The following is a 17,166-nucleotide window of genomic DNA, read 5'->3' as shown; positions in this document are numbered from 1 at the left end:
GGCGTCGGCAATGTCGGGCTTGGAGCCAATGGCCGCGTGGGTGACATAGGAGCCGAAGGAGAAGCCCATGATGGCCAGCTTGCTAGGCTTGCCAAGGCCTGGCGTATATTCACCAGATTTGACCAGGGTGGTCAGTTCCTGGAGCAAGGCGACTTGGGTGCTGAGTTGGGTCTCATATCCAGAGGTTCTTTAATCATTGGTCATTAGTCAGAACTGGGGGTCTGGGGTGATTCTCAAGTGCATGATTATATAAGGGCTATTGCAGATGGAGTGGGACTTACATTTCCGAGTCTCCGTTGCTGAGACGATCATAAAAGAAAACAGAATAGCCTTGCGATATTGCATGCTGCACGAAATTGTACTCGGATGGCTTGTAAGGCGAGTTCCTAACAATGTCAGCTAGGAGATAGGTCGGAGATCAGATCTGGTCATTCTCACCAATGGTTTCGAGCCTGGCCGATGCCATGGGTGGCTAGAATCACAGTCGTCTCCTTGCCACTGGGGTTCTTTGGCGTGCAAAAGGAGGCGGCAATCTGCCTCGTAACCTTTTCCTTTTTGGTGCCGGTAACGATACTGGGAAGCATGGCACTGGCTCTGGTGGTGGCGATGGCGAGAAAGTCTTGCAGGGCAAAGTCGTCTGCCCAGATGGGGAAGTCGAAAACAATATTCTCCGACTCAAACGTGACTGGGACATAGAATTCGGCACAGTTGGCTTGTGGAGGGTAGTAGGCCTGTGTCAGAGCGGATGCATTACCCGTGGGGCACACGCAAGAACCTGGGACCGATTCAAACCCGCAGGCAATCATCGCACCCATACCCATGGTCCGTCCGAGATGCATGGTGTCTTGATGATGCGGTTACGCTGATTCGTTGATGGATGAATAGACGGTTGAAGGAAGATGGAAAGAAAGGTACAAAGGCTTTTGCAGCTGTTTCTGTTTCTTGCTTGAATGAGGAGCAATACCAATATCATTTGGACATTGTTTCCAGCCTTATATGCTTCAACCATGTCCCACCCGTACTTGAGCTCCGAAGCATCTTGCTTGGCCCGGTATGTAGAAGTCTTTGTCATGGTGCAAGCTTAATTTGGAGTATCTAGGAAGGACTGTCAATGCCCTGCCTCAATCTCGCAACATGGGCCTGTTTCAGGGGATGATGATGGCACAAGGCCGATCCATCCCCATGAATATGATTTGGTCAATGTGCTCCGTATATCGGCGGCTTTGATGATGTTCATACTTGAGCTTCTGTTAGTGTCATGCCCAGAGGTTGTCGCAGCCTCGAGGCTATGAGTAATGGCCTCATGAAGATCTATCGTAGGCCATATGAGGAAGGAAGTCACCGTGGACGGAACTTGCATCTAATTCGGATCAGCAGCCAGGCACGAGGCAGAAATAGGAAAGAATGACGCCAAAGGTCAGTTCCAGGCTCTCGGTCGGTCGGGGACCCGGGGATCCGGGGATCAAACCCATCAACTCACGCACTCCAAGTCATCATGCAGATACGATTTTGTTGGATGAGTCATGCCTGATGTCAAGCTAAGGGACGAACGGAAAGAAAGTTGAACGTGGGTTCCCTGTGTGCCTACCTAATTGTGGCCCCTTTCGTTCTGAAACTTCATGGTCATATCAGGGCCTTGGACATGGTGTAGCCTTGTGCGGCCGTGGTCACAGTTGCTAAAGGCCTCCCTGCCACAGGCTCCAACATCCAGGTCCGAGGCTCTGAGTGCTGGATAATTCGGCTCTAGGGAACGAACAGTGCCACCGTGAATTTGTAAAAGGGTTTCCGGTGGGACTTGAAGTCTACCTAGTGGTAGTCTGGTAGGTAGCGTTGGTGTGTAGAGTATTCAGCTGGAGGGTGAAGCCCAGTGGTATGTACTTCGGTAGTTCCTACCAGGCAGTATAATTGGCGAGGACGGCATTAGCCTTGGCCGATGGAGACGGTGACTCCCTGAAGCCATGCTAGATTTGAGATCAAAATTTATTACCTGGTATGGGAATGGCTTTGGGGTCCGTTTGGAAATATAAGCCCAAGTTCAAAGTCATTCGACGCCAAGACTGCGCCATCCATAATTTGATCTGACTTGGAAGGTGCAAGTGGAAGCATTTTACGAGCTGGAGGAAGGTGAGACCAATAGCGGTGGAACGGCTCCTGCCAAGTTTCTCATTGGACGCAGGCCCCGGAGACTCCAATCTGGCACTTGTGGTTCGTAAAGACATCGCTTGAACTACCATGCCACCTTGCGTCAACTGATAACCACAAAGAGACCCCCCGAGTCCTCGGGTTAGCGACGACGGCTGGCCGCGGCTACAAAGCTCAACCCCGAACCGGCTTGGTCCTGTCCCCAGCCGACCGTTACACCTCATCTTTCAACCACCATATCCTCCCATGGGGCGATCTAATTCGGCGCCTGGCGGGATGGGTTCGTCAACGAGGTCTGAATGAGAACTCACACACTACAACGGCCCGCATTTCGTCGATCCGCCCACGCCCACATCGGCACATTGGCTAAGACGCCTGCAATGGCGGTGCATCCACTCGGGTGGTATACGATTACCATCTCCCCCGACTGCTGAAATATGCCCGACCCCTGCTGTGTAGACCTGGTCTTGTGAATTAGGTGACAAAGTCCCGAACTTTAGGAGCGGTTTGAGACAATCTAGATGATATAAGTCTTGGTGCCCATTTGTGGCAGTTAACGGCGAACGACGAACGCCGGATTGTTCAGACCTCATCCCTTGAAACCATGGTTGGTGTACCTGGACGAAGTAAAGGATGTCATACATGCCTTAAGAGAAGAGTCAAGTGTGGTGAGTGCCATTCGGTCCAGTTAGACGCCGTCCAGCAACCAATAACAGTATCTGTGGCGGGCCAGATGAAGCCAGACCATCCTGTAAGCGTTGCGAAAAGGCTGGTTTTACCTGCGGGGGTTACGAGAGAAAGCTGGAGATGCGTTTCCATTCTTTCTCGAACCAGACAGATTCGGCGACATTGACAAAGGCTGTCAAGAAACCTCCATCCTTCCAGTCTGGCTTCTCCGACTTTTATGCTCTGAGATCCAGCGACCAGACTCCATCGACTGTTCCCCAGGAGCTGAACCTCTCCGCCTTTCGTGACAACATCCAATTCTCCTACCTCTTCTCCAACTTTGTGTGGAGTACCTATGGTTCACCCTGGCTCCAGATGTCAGCCGAAGGCAAGGTCGACGCCTTGGCCCTCGAGGCCTGTCGTGCCTTTTCCCTGACGATCTTCGGCAAGCACCACCATCAGCCCGAGATCGAAGTCACCGGTGCCGTTCACTATGACAAGGCTGTCCGCGCCCTCTCATTTCGCTTATCCAATGTGGGGGCCCCTGGCAGCGAAGACATGATCGTCCCTATCATGATCCTCCTTATGCACTCGGTTTGTCCACCTCCCATCCACCCCTCATCCTTGCTCCTCAGCTTACCGGACACGAGCTGATATTAACCAGTCTTCTATCCCTGATCCTCAAGCATCTGCATTTCATATCCAAGGTCTATTAAAACTCATTCAGATCTGTGGCCCTCAAAGATTTACCTCCCCGATTCTGCGCAGCGCTTTTGAGTCCTGTCGTGCCACTTTAGTAAGCTTCCCTTGCCTCAAGTTAGCCCTTCCCGCACGCTGACGTTCCAAGACGACCGTTGCTCTGATCACAAAGATTAGAACCTTCCTCGAGTTGTCGGAATGGTTGACTGAACCATGGGCAGAGATCGGGGCGACCAATAAGAGTTTTCAGAACCAGCTAGTCGACATTCTCGTGTATATCCCTGGCTTCCTTCAAGATCAAGCCAACTTGGAACAAGAACCCAACAAAGACCTCGAACACGACCTAATCCGAAGAATTGAATTCCAGATTCAACAACTTTTCCAATGGCGGTGGAGATGGGAAGAGACGAACCGCCATGCCGCTTGGGAGATTGACCCGGAGCAACTGCCACCAGAAACCTCACCAAACTACGACCGACCCGTCAAAAATGTCATGATGTTTTCATCCTTTAGCAGAGCGGCTGAGATCTGCCTGTACGATGCTGTCTTATTATGCCTGTTGGGACTGTTGTGGACGCTGGCGCCACCGAACGAAAAAACACCATCGCCGTGTCCACCATCAAGCTATCCCTTGTATCTACCAGGCGATGTGTCGTCCTTGACCGAACCAGCGGTAGAGATATGCCGCGCATTCGAATACCAACTACTACACGCGACCAATATATCTGACTCGGTCTTGTTCTGGTTGTTTCCTTTAGGACTGGCCAGTAAAGTCCTCGAAGACGACCCTATCATGATGCGGTGGATACGGTCGATGCTGGAGCAGTCACAGGCAACGAGAAACTACGGAACAGGGCCCTCGACTGTGGGTTTTGGCTTCTACAAATTCCCAACCGTGCGAAGAAGGAAAGGCCCCCTCTCTTCACTGATGCGTACCGGCAGTCACACGGGGTCTATTCGCCATTGCTCAGATGACTCGTCGGAAGGCGACTGACACAGATCCATCTCTCCCTCTCACATGACTAAGCTCGCGGCAATCCGTCGAGGTTCTCTTAAAGACGCGTGAAATGATTTGCTTGACCAGGACATGTAGCACAATTATATCGGGACGATGGGGCAATGTGTATTTTGGAGGTGGGGCATGGCATGGGGTTTTGCTTCGTAGGGGGCAGACAGGCAGTCAGGGCATGGCATGGAGGAGTGCAGAAAGGCGGTGAGCTAGTCTCGACAACTGATATTGAGTATTCATATGTGACGACGGGTGAACATAGGGTGAACCTTGTCAAGGGACCGGATCTAGGTCTGTTCGAAGCGAGTCAAGTCATGTGTGTCCATGATGTAGTCATGTAATAACACAGCATCAACGATCACGGGAACAGGAGGACTTAGATACCTAACTCTAGGAAGACTGTATCGTTTCTCAACAATGAACTTTATTTATTCGCAGATGGAAATCTGATGGTGGGAAATCATCCTAGACATTTGGACAAATTACCGCATGCTACCTTTCGACTTAAATCAACATTCCCCTCATTGGTAAAATCATGAACGCCATCAATCTCGACCTTTCACTGGTCATTTGATCAAGACTAAGCTGCACCGGCAGCAAAGACTCGCTCCTGCTCCTGTTCCTGTGAACCGGATGCCATCATGTTGCGAATGCCCTGGGTCAGGTCAACGCCAACTCGCTCCTTGGACAAGAGATCCACGAGCAAAGGACTTGGCTTGCTGTCTCGGTATGGCTGAGAAGCAGTCTGGCCTTGCTTGTACTTGAGAACGTTGTCAAGATACATGTCAAACAAGTACGAAGAGTCAAGAGGACCGCCCTTAGCCTCGGGGTGGAATTGAGTCGAGAAAATGGGACGAGATTCGTGGATCAACCCTGTAGTAGATTAGCATGTCGCTCCCAGTGCTTCGATTATGAGTAAAACTTACCTTCGTTGGAATTGTCATTGAGGTTAATAAAGTATGGCTTCCAGTCATCGGGCAATGTTGCGGCATCAACAGCGTAACCATGGTTTTGACTGGTGATGTGGCATTTTCCAGTGGTGAGGTCGAGAGCTGGGATGTTGTGCGCTCGGTTTCCGTACTTGAGCTTGACGGTCCTGGCACCCGCAGCGAGAGCCAACAGCTGATGACCCAAACAGATACCAAAGATTGGCAGTTGCGATGTCTCCATCAACTTGCGAAGGTGGTAGACGGTGTCTTGGCAATGAGTTGGGTCACCTGGGCCGTTGGAAATGAAGATGCCATCGAAGTGGTGAGCAACTTTGTGAATGGGATAGTCAAAGGGGAAACAAGTCACACTTGCACCACGGCTGACCAAGCTGCGAAGGATATTTTCCTTGACGCCACAATCGATGACGGCGACATGGGCGGTAGGAGAAGCTGCACTGACGTGGAAGGGAGCCTTTGTGCTGACTTTTCGAACCAAGTTGATTTGCTCGGGGTCGACGAAAGCTTCGTCCTCATCCTGGTCGTATTCTTCTCCGATGGTGATTCGGGCCAAGCTGGAGCCCTGCTCACGGAGATGTGTGACAATGGCACGAGTGTCGACACCGGTGATAGCGGGGACACCTTCCCGAGCACACCACTGGCTGAGGCTTTCGACTGCAGTCCAGTGGGAGTATCGTTGTGCCACGTCGGCAACGACGACACCAACAGCTTGGATATTAGGGCTCTCAAAATATTTCAACAGGCCGTGCTCATCACGGGTGCCAGATGGAACACCATAATTGCCAATGAGGGGCTGGGTGAAGACCAAGATCTGGCCACGGTAGGAAGGATCGGTCAATGACTCAGGGTATCCGACCAGTGAGGTGGTGAAGACGGCCTCGCCCGAGACGTTGCTGCGGGCACCAAAGGAAGTTCCGTGGAAGATTGGGCCGTTCCGAATGGTGAAGGTGGCTCGTTCGTGGGCTGGAGCAGTGGACTTGAACTGCTTGTGCAGAGGCAATTGTTGCTCTCGAGGTGTGTTGTTCGACACAGTTGCGAGGGATCGGGCGCGAATGGCCGAAGCACTGGCGATGTTGTTGGCCAGTTTAGGGACCAAGGTCCATGGTTTGATTGTTCGAGACATCATTTTGGAGGGTTTTATGACTCTTTGCCGAACAGAGGCGTTCTAGTTTGCTTGGGCTTTCCACAGATGATCTGGCATGGTCAGACGGGCACGAACAAAGATAAATTCGGGAGGATAGTAAGTAGTACCACTAATGTAATCCTAAAGACCAGTTAGTAGGTGTTGTGAAAATCGAGAGGTACTAGGATGACGTGGAACATGTTGTCACGGCGTGATAAGAGGTTGGGGTGGTTGAGAAAACTTACTTGAGAGGTAAAGATGCTTGGGAAGCACATAGACGCGAGGAAGGAAGCTCTTTAGACCCAGTGAAGCATTGAGGAGTGATGTGATATGATGGTGGGCAATGGAAGAAGAACGCAGGAGGTCACTGAGTAAATTCTTTTGCGGTGCTGAGTCGGTCAGTGTGGAGAGGTGGAAGCAGTGGATTGGTGGAGGAGTCAGTGGGAGGTGCAGAAAAAGATGAGGTCGACGTGAGGCGCTGAATCTGGTTGAATCGGGTTTGGGTCTGGCATGGGTGGGCCGAAGGAATTTGTTCCAATCGCAGCTTCCATCAAGCGGGAGTCATCGCTTGGCCCGCCACAGCCGCCTAAGAGAAAATTTACCCTGCGCATGCACACACCAGAAAATTCACCTCTCGAACCCCTCGACCCCTCTGCAAGAGCCTAGAAAGTAACATTACCAGTACTAGGAGCCATTACTGGTGAAAATCCTGCTGTTGCAGCCATCAGCCACAAGTCACCACACCAGGTATGTACGATGATCCGTTTTGTACAGTGCCAGCTAGCGTCATTGAATTGATTTTCACCGTTCTGGTAAAGGAACTTTGTTATCCGTTGATGTAGATGAGAGAGTATAGTAAATTTGACATATTTTATTTCATATAATCACATTTTCTTCATAGCCAGTTTACAGCCTTCTGTAAATAAACGGAGTACCATATTCTGGGTGATGACTCGTGATAAGGCTGCCTTTTTCGCCGCAGCCTTGCCCCTCATGATAATTCTCTGTCTGACAACTTCAACCCTAAGATCGAGCCAACGGCAACTGCCTAACTGAACATTCCCAGCCAATAAGCAGGCTACGATTAACGTGACTGACCAGACAATCCTCAACACTCCACGACGCGGCTAACCCTTCCACAGAATTGGTTCTTGATGACTCAGATCTTTCTACCAGCGACTTCTGGATCCTACCAAAATGGACTCAATCTGCGAGGCTGCTCACTACACCATCAAGCAAACTCCATCTCCTGTAATTATCATGATATGACTACAATGATCAAGACTTTCCAATTCATACACGATTTCGCAAAGCCATGGCAGATACCAATAATACACCCAAGTTGACTTCTCTCCCCTTCCCTCCTCTCACAGCCTCACACATTTTGAACTGTTCATTTCACTCATGGCATCCTCGCTATCGGAAAATCACCCCAAAAGCAAGGCTTGTCCCCCTTACTCAACCCTTTCTCGACTATCTGAGTGCAGACGGCATCATTTTACCACCTGAAAATGCCACTCTCGACCCTGATGACAGTGGGTTTGAAGACGAAGGCGACGACAATATCGACCCTTCAGAACCCTGGGCCGATGTCCACGAATCAATTCGCTCTACCATAGAAGAATTGGGAGGCAAAGTCGTCCCTAAACTGAATTGGTCCGCGCCCAAGGACGCCACTTGGATTTCAGCCACCAACGACATGGAATGTCGAACTCCGAACGACATTTATCCACTCTTAAAGTCCAGCGACTTCATCACCCACGATCTCGAACATGCCTTTGACGGCTGTATAGACCAAGCCCATGTCCCGTACCATCTCGTTCTACGCAAATCCTTCAATCTCAATCCAGCCCTCGAATTTCGATGCTTTGTCCGCAACAAAAAACTCATCGCTATCAGCCAGCGAGAGATGAACTATTTCGAATTCCTCTTTGAACTGAGATCTTCATTCAAAGAGCGGATCCAGGAATTCCTCGACCAAATCTCCGATTTCCCAGACGATAATTTCGTCGTCGATGTCTATATCCCACCTCCACATAACAAGGTCTGGCTCCTGGACATCAACCCATGGGCAGAACGGACTGATCCACTATTATTCTCATGGCTTGAGCTTTTGCAATTGCATGAGCCTCAACCAGATCTCATCTTCGAACCTGAGTTCCGACTTGTGAAGCGCGATGATCCAGAGGCATATCAGTTTGCATCTACTAAATACAGTGCCCATAAATTGCCAAAGGAAGTCGTTGATGCCTCGATGGCGCCAGGACAGATGAAGAATATGATGGAGGAGTGGAAAAAGGTCATTGATAGGCAGATAGAGGATTCTTCTGAAGATGAAGATGGGGGGGGTCGGTGAAGCCTAGTTGGCATTTTCAATACGAAGCATCGACACCCACACTCTCTCTGGTGGGTCGATGCAAGTATACATGTACGACATGAATGAATAGAATTTTGTACGCATGCGACGCGGGACATTATAACGGTCAACAGTCCAATTTTAATCCTTATCGAAAACAAAATTTCAATTGAAAGTCCTAAAAAGTCTTTTGCATCGTTGAGTCATGCATACTTGCTCTCCGCCCAAGGGGTATCATCGACATATTGTACCTGATGTTGAAAAAGTCGATTACGCCGTGAAATGTAAGTACATACCTCATCCATCAGTCTAGTTCCTTGTTCTCTCCTCCTCTTCCTTTTCGCTGCCCCAACCCATACCCATACCTGTTATATCTCCCTCTCCCATTGGGATCAAACCGATTGAAACGCCTTAACCACACTATCAAGCTTCGTCATCATCTCATCCCATTCGCTTTCATCATCACTCAGTACGGTAATGGCACCACCAGCACCGATCCGCCATTTCTGCCATACACGACCGTTGTCGTCATGTTGATCATCTGAATCATTGGCGAAAGCAGTGCGAATGCACACGTTCCATGACCCAAACCCACCGACGTCCATGTAACCGATGGCACCTGAGTAGATACCCCGATGGCGTCGTTCCAAACCGGCTAGGATCTCACATGATCGTTTCTTAGGTGCACCTGTCATACTTCCAGGGGGGAGAGTTCGTGTTAATGATTTGAGGCCGTAGCGCGTTATAGTGGCGTTGCGAGATTCGTGCGGCGGTTGGATGGAGGAGGGTCTGGATGGGTGGGAAGTAGACTCGGTGGGTTCATTCTTGTCCTTGTCGTTGTTGTGCTGTTCCAGCGGTACATGTGCGCGAACGTGCGATATCATCGTATATACAGTCTCGGTTTCGATCACGTCGCACAACTTGACCACTTGAACCAAGGCATCGCGAGACACGGTCGAGTATAGGTCGTGGCGGATCAAGTCGGCGATCATAAGGTTTTCGGCCGATTCTTTTGCCGATGCTAGGATCTCCTTTGCTTTGGCGAACGTCATGTCGCGGCTCTTCTTGACTGTACCTTTCATGGGCATCATATCGATTGTTCCCTCAGGAGTCCATGATATGAAATGCTCCGGCGACGAACTCAAGATTGTTGTGCCGCCTAGTCGTACATAGCCAGCGTATGGAACTGGGTTGTGACGTTGGAGATTCCGGTACAGGATCCATGCGTGGTCTCGTCCTTTCGGGGTGGTGATGCTTGCTTCTGTTGTTAGACATAATTCGTAGGAGTTGCCGGCAATGAGTTGGGCACGGCATTGTTGAATTTGAGAGATGTATGAGTCGTGATCGGGGCAGTGGAATTGTGAAGACTGTTGGATCTCTCTCAAGAGAGAGTTGGATTCTGAAGGAGAGTCATCCGGGGTCGGGGCAGTCATGGCTTTGATTTTGCGAGCCATTTCTTCGCACCAATTGCCATCCTCTTTTCGTAGCGACTGGATGTGGACTGTCTGGGTATGGTGGTCCACGACAATACTGCGATCGACCCAGGCAAGACTGATGTCAGATGTGGATCGGGGTGAGGACGCTTGGTGAGAGGCGGAAGTTTCCATGTTGAGCGAGTCTATCCCGAACTCATATGACAAATAGCCCATGAATCCGGCTGTGAATGGCACATCCCTACTTTCTGCGGTGTACTGCTTCTCAAGAAGGAACCACTCCAATAGCGTCACAACTGCTTGTCGTGGCAGTCGATGGACTTGTTCTGACGAACCAACAACTGTCTTGCATTGGCTCTGGCCGTATTCAAGTCGAAATGTGGACTCGTCAGGGAAAGGAAAGATACTATAGCGACCTTTCCGGGTCGATTCCAGCATGACCAAATTGTCATCCCCTGACATATCGTAACAAAGTTGAGCAATCTCATCATGTGCTTCGATTGATGACAGTGTAACAAAATGTAAGTCTTGGCCGATATGACGGCCCAGGTGGCCGAGCCTCGTTTGCAGGCGCAGATACTCAGTATCTATCGGCCCCTTTTCCATTTGTGATGATGAATGGGATTGGATGGCTAGAGTCTTCGCGCCACAGTTGACTCGATATCGTTCGTTGTGCAAGGCTGCACTGTCCCACCAATTCTTAAGAAGTGTAACACACGCCTCGTTGGATTTGCAGGATTCGGGGTGGAATTGAAAGCCGTGAAAATGGTGGAGGTTGTGCTTCACGGCCATAACCCAGTTATCGGTGTCCCAAGCTAGTATTGTCAGATCCACAGTCTTCCTGTCTCGACACCTCGACACGGAATCATCATGAGTCGAAATATCTGATAGAAAACTGCGAGAAGATGACAGACTGACAACGGAGCCTGAGGAACTGGTGCGTGAGACAAAAGAGTTGTCCATATCAGCCCTCCGTACCCCGAGACTGTTGTAATTCGTCGCCACGACATTTCCAGCGCCATTGAAAATTCCTGAATCCGTGTGCAGAATTGCCTTTGCGTGTCCGTGACATGGCAGGCCTAGTTTAACGACAGGCAGGCCGTAGTTGATGCACAGGCTTTGGAAGCCAAGACATATTCCCAGCACAGGGATGTTCAGTAGAGGTGAGCACTTCCACACCGTGTTGAATAGTCCAACATCTGATTCATTCTGGGGATTGCCTGGACCAGGACCGAGGACGATGGCATCGAAAGTGGAAAGAAATTCTTCTACACTCAGGCCAAATCGAGCAGGAATGTCGCAATCGATATGGATCAAGGTAACTGTGACATGCAGCTTCTGTTGAAGAAGAGCTGCAATGTTCTCCGCGAAGGAGTCATATGCATCAACAAACAAAACGGTCCTGTCTGTCGTCATAAAGGCGATATCAATAGCTCGCCTGGTCAATCGAAGAGAAGAAGGAAAATGGAGTTCTAAATTCAAAAAGGATATGCTCAAGGAAATGTAGTCAGCGGATATGATGAATCGTTAAGGCCGACATTGACAAATTGAACTCGGGGCCAACGGTGTTGAAGATATAAACCCAGCCAGTGGTTCAAGAGACGGTGAGAGGCAATACGAGGCAGTCATTCTGGCCAATGCCTTGTGAAAGAGAGACGTTGAGTTGCGGGTGGATGTATGGGTTGTGGTCAAGGCATGATTTCAAATGACAAGAAAGACTCGGAATTTGGCGGAGGAAAAAAATAAATTCTTGAGTCTAATTCTAAACTATACCATCTTGGGATTAGCACATCCGCCTCATTTCATGCCTTCTTCTCGTCAATGTTCCCCATCCAAGGCTCTTGCAGCTTCCATACACCAGATCGACATAGCCGAGGTAGGGACAGCCATGTACAGAAGATTCAGAACGCAGCCTTGCTATCTCTGACATGGTCCTTGATGTCGTGAAAGATGAAGTGGTCCAGGCCTCCGCAGTTCTCTTACTGACGTGAATCGTAGTCTCAGAGACATGCGCTTGGCGACGGTCTCCCTAGCCCAGGAGGATTTGGGTGACCAATTGGTTATGCTCGCCTCCAGATTTTCGCGCATGATTGCTCTCGACTTTGATGCCCCACCAGTATTTGTCTCTTGTCGAGTGTTTCATGTCTTTCCATATGTCTTCGAGCAATATCCTGGTGGTTTCGAACATGTGAAAGCGGGCTGTGATGCTCCAGTATCGGCAGTAATTTTGGATAAAGGAACGATCTTCCTCGTGCTCAACCTCTGCCCCGGCTAGAAAGACGGGCAAAAGAACCTGTTTCTGGATGAAAGACCTTTTCGAGATGCATCTTGCATGATCAAGGATGACATGCGCCCGCTGGGTGATGGTCCACAGGTCTGGGGGATCCTGTTCTCGGGAGAATACACGACATGTATAAAGCAGAATGGCGTTCCTCCATGCCTCAATACAGTGAAAGCGGTCACGTATTGCGCGTGGATCGTCTTGCAGGGACCAACTATTGCTTATGAGGCTATCTTCTTTGTTGGCAAGCTTTTGGACATCTGCAATTATCTGGTCGACAGGGGTCCTATCGAAATTCGTCCATTCCATTTGTTTGGTCTTTTCGTAAGTGGCAGCCAAATTCGCAAGTTGGGCCATGGCTCTGACAAGCTCGATCGAGCAGCCATTCAAAACAAAATAGGAGCATGCCGCTTCATCTTTGTATTCAATCAGCGTATCCAGGTAGGCCAAAGGAAGACGGAGGGGTTCTCTGGCGATGAATGCGAGTGTTACGTCCCACCTATTAGGCAAAAGGAGGTCAATATATCCAGCACAAGCAGTAACATTGGAGTAGTCGAGGCCTACCAAACGAAAAAGGCAACTTGTGCTCGAACGCGCACACTGCTTCGACAGGACTCTAGGGCGTTGGCGGCATCTAGTATTTTTCGGGCTCCGTCAAGATGGACGCCCCAGCTACCGAGAGCGGATTGTGTCAACTGAACGGGTTAATATGATGACCACCCTTTTTTTCATGTTTACTTACATCGAGGCTGATAAGGATGAGGAGGGTGTCAAGCAGTAAATATGGATCGGTGTGGCAAAGAGCTTGGGCGAACAAGTGCAGTGCTGTTGACCGGTGACTTTGTACCTGAAGCCTTAAGTCTGCTCGGTTTGTCTGTTTCGCGAGATGTTGAGAGGCCACTGCCATGATTGCGTGGAGTAAGAACTCAGAGCGCTCTAGCTGGTTTACACAAACTCTGAAAGGGTTGGTATTGCAGTCCATGGTCAGCGGAAATATGCAGAAATCTTTGTCGTCTACGGGCGTCAGTGGCGACAGTGGAATTCAGGGAGGCTTATGCGTACACATAGTTATGACCGGCTCATATCTCACTGACAGGTTCTGAAAGTGGATAGATGGGCTCAAGGAAAATGGGAGCTCATCGTTGTCATCCTCTTCGTAATACTTTGCAGACAAATGATGCATATCTAGGGCATTTGATCCGATCGTCGCTGTATGGGATTTGCCTTGGAAGAGATCAACCTCGTCTAAACTTATGCAGTTGAACTCGTCCACTTGGTCAAGGAATGGTGACTGCGCAAGAGCAGGTGAAGAGACGGCGATGGTCGATTCAGAGGCCGCGAGCCAGGACAAGTCATTCTCGTCATTGTAGAGGGTATGAACTTTGGCTTTCAAAACGCATATCAGACATCAGTCCACAGCCTCAGACTGTAAAGACAGGTTCGAACTCACCGGCCTGATAGACCTCCGCCTTTAGCTCATCAGCATAACTCGAATGTGTGAATTTCGTCTCATCTCCTATACCTGAGAAAGGGATGTTGTTGTCGAGATCGGTAGATTGTGGAGGAGAATATGAGCGGCAAGGGGCACAATGGATGTCCTGGACGTGGCGACCACTATCGCCAGCAGGAGACGACGAATGCAACACTGGAGTCGAATCTTTGGGCTTGCGCTTTCTCCTCATTTGGCCCTTGACGAACTTGAAACCACGAGAGTTTTTGGTATCATTGCAGTTTGACGCTGTGAGGTTGAAGGCCAGAACCTGTGGCGAGGTCGGGGCGTCGAAGCCTTTCCAGACAAGATTCAAAGCGAAGCCGCCGCATTTCTGACCATCTGAGAAGCAGGTGCCACATTGAGGCCGCTGGCGGTCGCAATGTCTATTCCTGGCCGAACACGTGTGGCAGTCATGCTTTGCATACCCAAGTGAATTCGTTCTTTGACCTCGAGAATTAAGGAGCGTTTTACCTCGAGAAGAGGCCATGTGACCGAGGGACTTCACACCTCCACAGACCCTGATCGCGGTCAATCATACGGCAGAGACTGGTCGAGGTCGTACATCATTCATGGAGCGCCAGAGACTGTACAGCGGCAGTTGACATTGAATTTACCAAAGGGGTAGTAGAGTCATGGGTTGACAGTCATGAAGTTTGGATTCGATGTCATTGTCGAGCCTGAGAAGGAGACTTGTGACGGTGGGGGGCAATGGGGGACAACTCCGGGCAGCTTAAGGCAAGGTGGGCATGTGTGGGCATGTGTGGGCATGTCAGGGCATGTCACTTGTAGTTCAATTAAGTATTACTGGACAAAAGAACCTCCCAAGCATTCTCTGTATATCTCCAAGCGCGCCTACCGCGGTTATCAGCGCCAGCCAAGGCATAGCAATGTCCGCTAAGTAGTTCACGCCCGGATGCAAGGACGACCCTTGACTCGTACCTGCCCTACGTACAGACGTCCTGCAGCCTGGAACGCATGATCTCTCCTTCCTAAAAGGGTAATATCTGACTGAATGAATGCATCCATGCATCTTCCACTCAACTTCCAACATCGTTTGTGATCTAATCTGTGGAGTAATACCATATCTGAACCTCGGACTAAATTCACCATTGCGTCTTACAAGGTATGGTGTTGATCTGGAGCCCTCTCGCCTGATAGATCTACAAATTATTCCAACAGGAAATGTCGCAACCCTCTTGCTGGCGCACCTCCTCACAATCTTGCTCGGACCTCAAACGCCTCCTCTACCAGTGCCACTGCAGCTTGGGCGCATCCATAGGATGATTGGTACTAAGACTCTGTCAGTAATGGAAACTCCCAAGGACAACTGAGTTACTTACGCCAGCTCCGCCAGCGCCATAATTATGCACAACCCACACACCTCCGATTTTCTCTTTCTCAATTCTTGTTCCTCCTTCTCGAACAGGTCTCAGTCCTACACCGTGTCGGATCACGTCAAGATGCTCAATGCCCTTTCCTCCAGTCAATGATGGACAAAGCTCCACCGCCCTCTTCATGATGCGTATTGCGAGGTTGGGGTCCACCTGAGACTCCCAGTTCCCCTTCTGGTAGGATCCGCCGAGAATCGTTCCTCCTCCAGCTGCTCTTGTCATGATGTAGCATGCTTCGTCGTCCCCATCATCGGTACCGGAAATGTCAAGCATCTTGCCAGCGTCGTTGCGGACGATCACAATCTGTCCTCTTGCTGGCACAACCGACTGGTCCTCAACACCGCCTAGTCGACAAGCCATGAGCCCTGTGCAGTTGATCACGAGGTCCACTTTGTTCGAAGGATGAATACTCGGAGATGATGCCTCGGAGATGTGCTTGAAAACTGCTCTTCTGAACACAACTCCGTTCTTGAGACACTGTGAGACCAGCCAGGGCAGATATATGGCTGTGTTTATGCATACAGACGTGAAGACTGTGGCATGATCAATACCAGGTCGAAGGGATTCCTTTGGTATAGCTCGGAACTAGTCAAGGTTCTCCATCAGTATTGTATTGGTGATATGCAACCATTGCAAAGGGCACGACCTACATTTGGCAGCACTTCCTTGAACCATGGGCTCGGCGACAGTAATTCGGCAAACCAGTTCGCCGTTGCTGATCCAACGTCTTTGGCCCGGCTGTGGATCTCGCAATCTTTACGACAACTTAGGGAGATTTTGCAACGGGGAGGGTGATATCTGGGTACCTTGGAAATGAACTCCAGCTTCGGGGTGATTTTGCGCAAGGTCCTCAAGGGGTCCCCATGTGTTCTTATCCCACTCCGCCGCGGCTGTGCCACGTATTGACACACTGTGACTAATTAGATAATGCATCGGGCTTATGGATCAGGGGCCTTGACTGACGGCATATAATTTGCTCCTGCCCAAGGAGATGCGTATTCAATGTCGTAGTCACCGGGCATATGCTTCGCAGCAACGACAATTTTATAGCCAGTTTTCCTCGAGAGGAGGAGGGCCGTCGTCAACCCAGCGACTCCAGCTCTGCCATAGAACAAGAGAAAAGATTAGAACAACTCGAGTTCACTTCATACAAGTCTTCCTTAGACTTACCCGACGACGACGACATTCTTCTCCCCCATGTTGATAGGATTTGGTCGTGAATTACTTTGGGTGGGATAAAGGCCAAGTGACGTCAAAAATATAAAACTATTATCTCACCAGCTTCGAGAGATTAAATTGTCAAATCTCCCAAGGTAGTTCTGGCCGGCGTCGGTGTTTTGTAATTATGCTCCTTCACGTCCGTAAGCTCGGCACAGAAGCTCGTATCTTATATCGACTGAGTGTTGTGAGTCAATCTAGACTTCGAATGATCTCGTCGAGCATGTCCAGTACCGTCCATCTTTTGTTAGCTTTGATAAACGGTCTTCTGCCCCACACGTGGCCTGAGAGGGTCGGGGCTTCGGGGGGCATTCACAGCCCGACAGGCGGTCGCAGCGCTTAACAACGGGGATGAGTTTCCCATTATCGGCAGGCGGGGCCGATATGGTTTTTTGTTTCGACGCCCTTT

The 17,166-nt window shown here is 50.0% G+C and overlaps 6 protein-coding genes across 7 annotated transcripts; 2 read left to right on the top strand and 4 right to left on the bottom strand.

Annotated features, from left to right (window-relative positions):
• Positions 1–2,354: 2,354 nt before the first annotated feature.
• Positions 2,355–4,946, top strand: PV10_06170 (uncharacterized protein). Its single transcript, XM_016370936.1, has 4 exons — positions 2,355–2,810; positions 2,876–3,402; positions 3,473–3,604; positions 3,656–4,946. The coding sequence occupies exons 1-4, from the start codon at positions 2,747–2,749 to the stop codon at positions 4,499–4,501; spliced, it is 1,569 nt and encodes a 522-aa protein (XP_016223229.1). The 5' UTR covers positions 2,355–2,746; the 3' UTR covers positions 4,502–4,946.
• Positions 4,917–7,159, bottom strand: PV10_06169. Of its 2 annotated transcripts, XM_016370935.1 has the most exons (4): positions 6,832–7,159; positions 6,715–6,727; positions 5,443–6,657; positions 4,917–5,389 (listed from the first exon to the last, which is right to left on the bottom strand). In XM_016370935.1, exons 3-4 carry the CDS (start codon positions 6,587–6,589, stop codon positions 5,097–5,099), a joined length of 1,440 nt encoding a protein of 479 aa, XP_016223228.1. In that variant the 5' UTR covers positions 6,590–6,657; positions 6,715–6,727; positions 6,832–7,159; the 3' UTR covers positions 4,917–5,096. The 2 variants fall into 2 exon arrangements, with proteins under 2 accessions (XP_016223228.1, XP_016223227.1); XM_016370934.1 differs by having other exon boundaries at positions 5,443–6,727.
• Positions 7,160–7,588: 429 nt separating this feature from the next.
• Positions 7,589–9,127, top strand: PV10_06168 (uncharacterized protein). The gene is made up of 2 exons (XM_016370933.1): positions 7,589–7,675; positions 7,729–9,127. Exon 2 carries the CDS (start codon positions 7,902–7,904, stop codon positions 8,940–8,942), a length of 1,041 nt encoding a protein of 346 aa, XP_016223226.1. The 5' UTR covers positions 7,589–7,675; positions 7,729–7,901; the 3' UTR covers positions 8,943–9,127.
• On the bottom strand, positions 9,082–12,010 carry PV10_06167 (aminodeoxychorismate synthase). The gene has a single exon (XM_016370932.1). It carries the CDS (start codon positions 11,789–11,791, stop codon positions 9,335–9,337), a length of 2,457 nt encoding a protein of 818 aa, XP_016223225.1. The 5' UTR covers positions 11,792–12,010; the 3' UTR covers positions 9,082–9,334.
• Positions 12,011–12,110: 100 nt separating this feature from the next.
• Positions 12,111–14,811, bottom strand: PV10_06166 (uncharacterized protein). Its single transcript, XM_016370931.1, has 5 exons — positions 14,107–14,811; positions 13,719–14,042; positions 13,399–13,670; positions 13,221–13,351; positions 12,111–13,155 (listed from the first exon to the last, which is right to left on the bottom strand). The coding sequence occupies exons 1-5, from the start codon at positions 14,633–14,635 to the stop codon at positions 12,405–12,407; spliced, it is 2,007 nt and encodes a 668-aa protein (XP_016223224.1). The 5' UTR covers positions 14,636–14,811; the 3' UTR covers positions 12,111–12,404.
• Positions 14,812–15,057: 246 nt separating this feature from the next.
• Positions 15,058–16,966, bottom strand: PV10_06165 (uncharacterized protein). Its single transcript, XM_016370930.1, has 6 exons — positions 16,710–16,966; positions 16,503–16,640; positions 16,346–16,449; positions 16,190–16,293; positions 15,489–16,124; positions 15,058–15,438 (listed from the first exon to the last, which is right to left on the bottom strand). The coding sequence occupies exons 1-6, from the start codon at positions 16,736–16,738 to the stop codon at positions 15,361–15,363; spliced, it is 1,089 nt and encodes a 362-aa protein (XP_016223223.1). The 5' UTR covers positions 16,739–16,966; the 3' UTR covers positions 15,058–15,360.
• Between the last annotated feature and the right edge of the window lie 200 nt (positions 16,967–17,166).

The sequence above is a fragment of the Exophiala mesophila genome, assembly GCF_000836275.1.
Source record: "Exophiala mesophila strain CBS 40295 unplaced genomic scaffold supercont1.4, whole genome shotgun sequence".
Lineage (NCBI taxonomy): Eukaryota > Fungi > Ascomycota > Eurotiomycetes > Chaetothyriales > Herpotrichiellaceae > Exophiala > Exophiala mesophila.
This window is presented reverse-complemented; position numbering and strand designations above follow the sequence as displayed.

Excerpts from the sequence above, each read along its gene's own strand:
- PV10_06166 (XM_016370931.1), bottom strand. The coding sequence starts at position 14,635 with ATGGCCTCTTCTCGAGGTAAAACGCTCCTTAATTCTCGAGGTCAAAGA. Across the intron at positions 13,671-13,718 it reads TGAGCCGGTCATAACTATGT|ACGACAAAGATTTCTGCATA; the intron begins GTACGCATAAGC and ends TGACGCCCGTAG. Across the intron at positions 13,156-13,220 it reads CAAGTTGCCTTTTTCGTTTG|GTGGGACGTAACACTCGCAT; the intron begins GTAGGCCTCGAC and ends TTTGCCTAATAG.
- PV10_06168 (XM_016370933.1), top strand. The coding sequence starts at position 7,902 with ATGGCAGATACCAATAATACACCCAAGTTGACTTCTCTCCCCTTCCCT.
- PV10_06165 (XM_016370930.1), bottom strand. The coding sequence starts at position 16,738 with ATGGGGGAGAAGAATGTCGTCGTCGTCGG. Across the intron at positions 16,450-16,502 it reads GCAGGAGCAAATTATATGCC|TGTGTCAATACGTGGCACAG; the intron begins GTCAGTCAAGGC and ends AATTAGTCACAG. Across the intron at positions 15,439-15,488 it reads ATGGCGCTGGCGGAGCTGGC|TACCAATCATCCTATGGATG; the intron begins GTAAGTAACTCA and ends ACAGAGTCTTAG.
- PV10_06167 (XM_016370932.1), bottom strand. The coding sequence starts at position 11,791 with ATGACGACAGACAGGACCGTTTTGTTTGTTGATGCATATGACTCCTTC.
- PV10_06170 (XM_016370936.1), top strand. The coding sequence starts at position 2,747 with ATGGTTGGTGTACCTGGACGAAGTAAAGGATGTCATACATGCCTTAAG. Across the intron at positions 2,811-2,875 it reads TAAGAGAAGAGTCAAGTGTG|ATGAAGCCAGACCATCCTGT; the intron begins GTGAGTGCCATT and ends GTGGCGGGCCAG. Across the intron at positions 3,605-3,655 it reads AGTCCTGTCGTGCCACTTTA|ACGACCGTTGCTCTGATCAC; the intron begins GTAAGCTTCCCT and ends TGACGTTCCAAG.
- PV10_06169 (XM_016370934.1), bottom strand. The coding sequence starts at position 6,589 with ATGATGTCTCGAACAATCAAACCATGGACCTTGGTCCCTAAACTGGCC. Across the intron at positions 5,390-5,442 it reads CAATGACAATTCCAACGAAG|GGTTGATCCACGAATCTCGT; the intron begins GTAAGTTTTACT and ends AATCTACTACAG.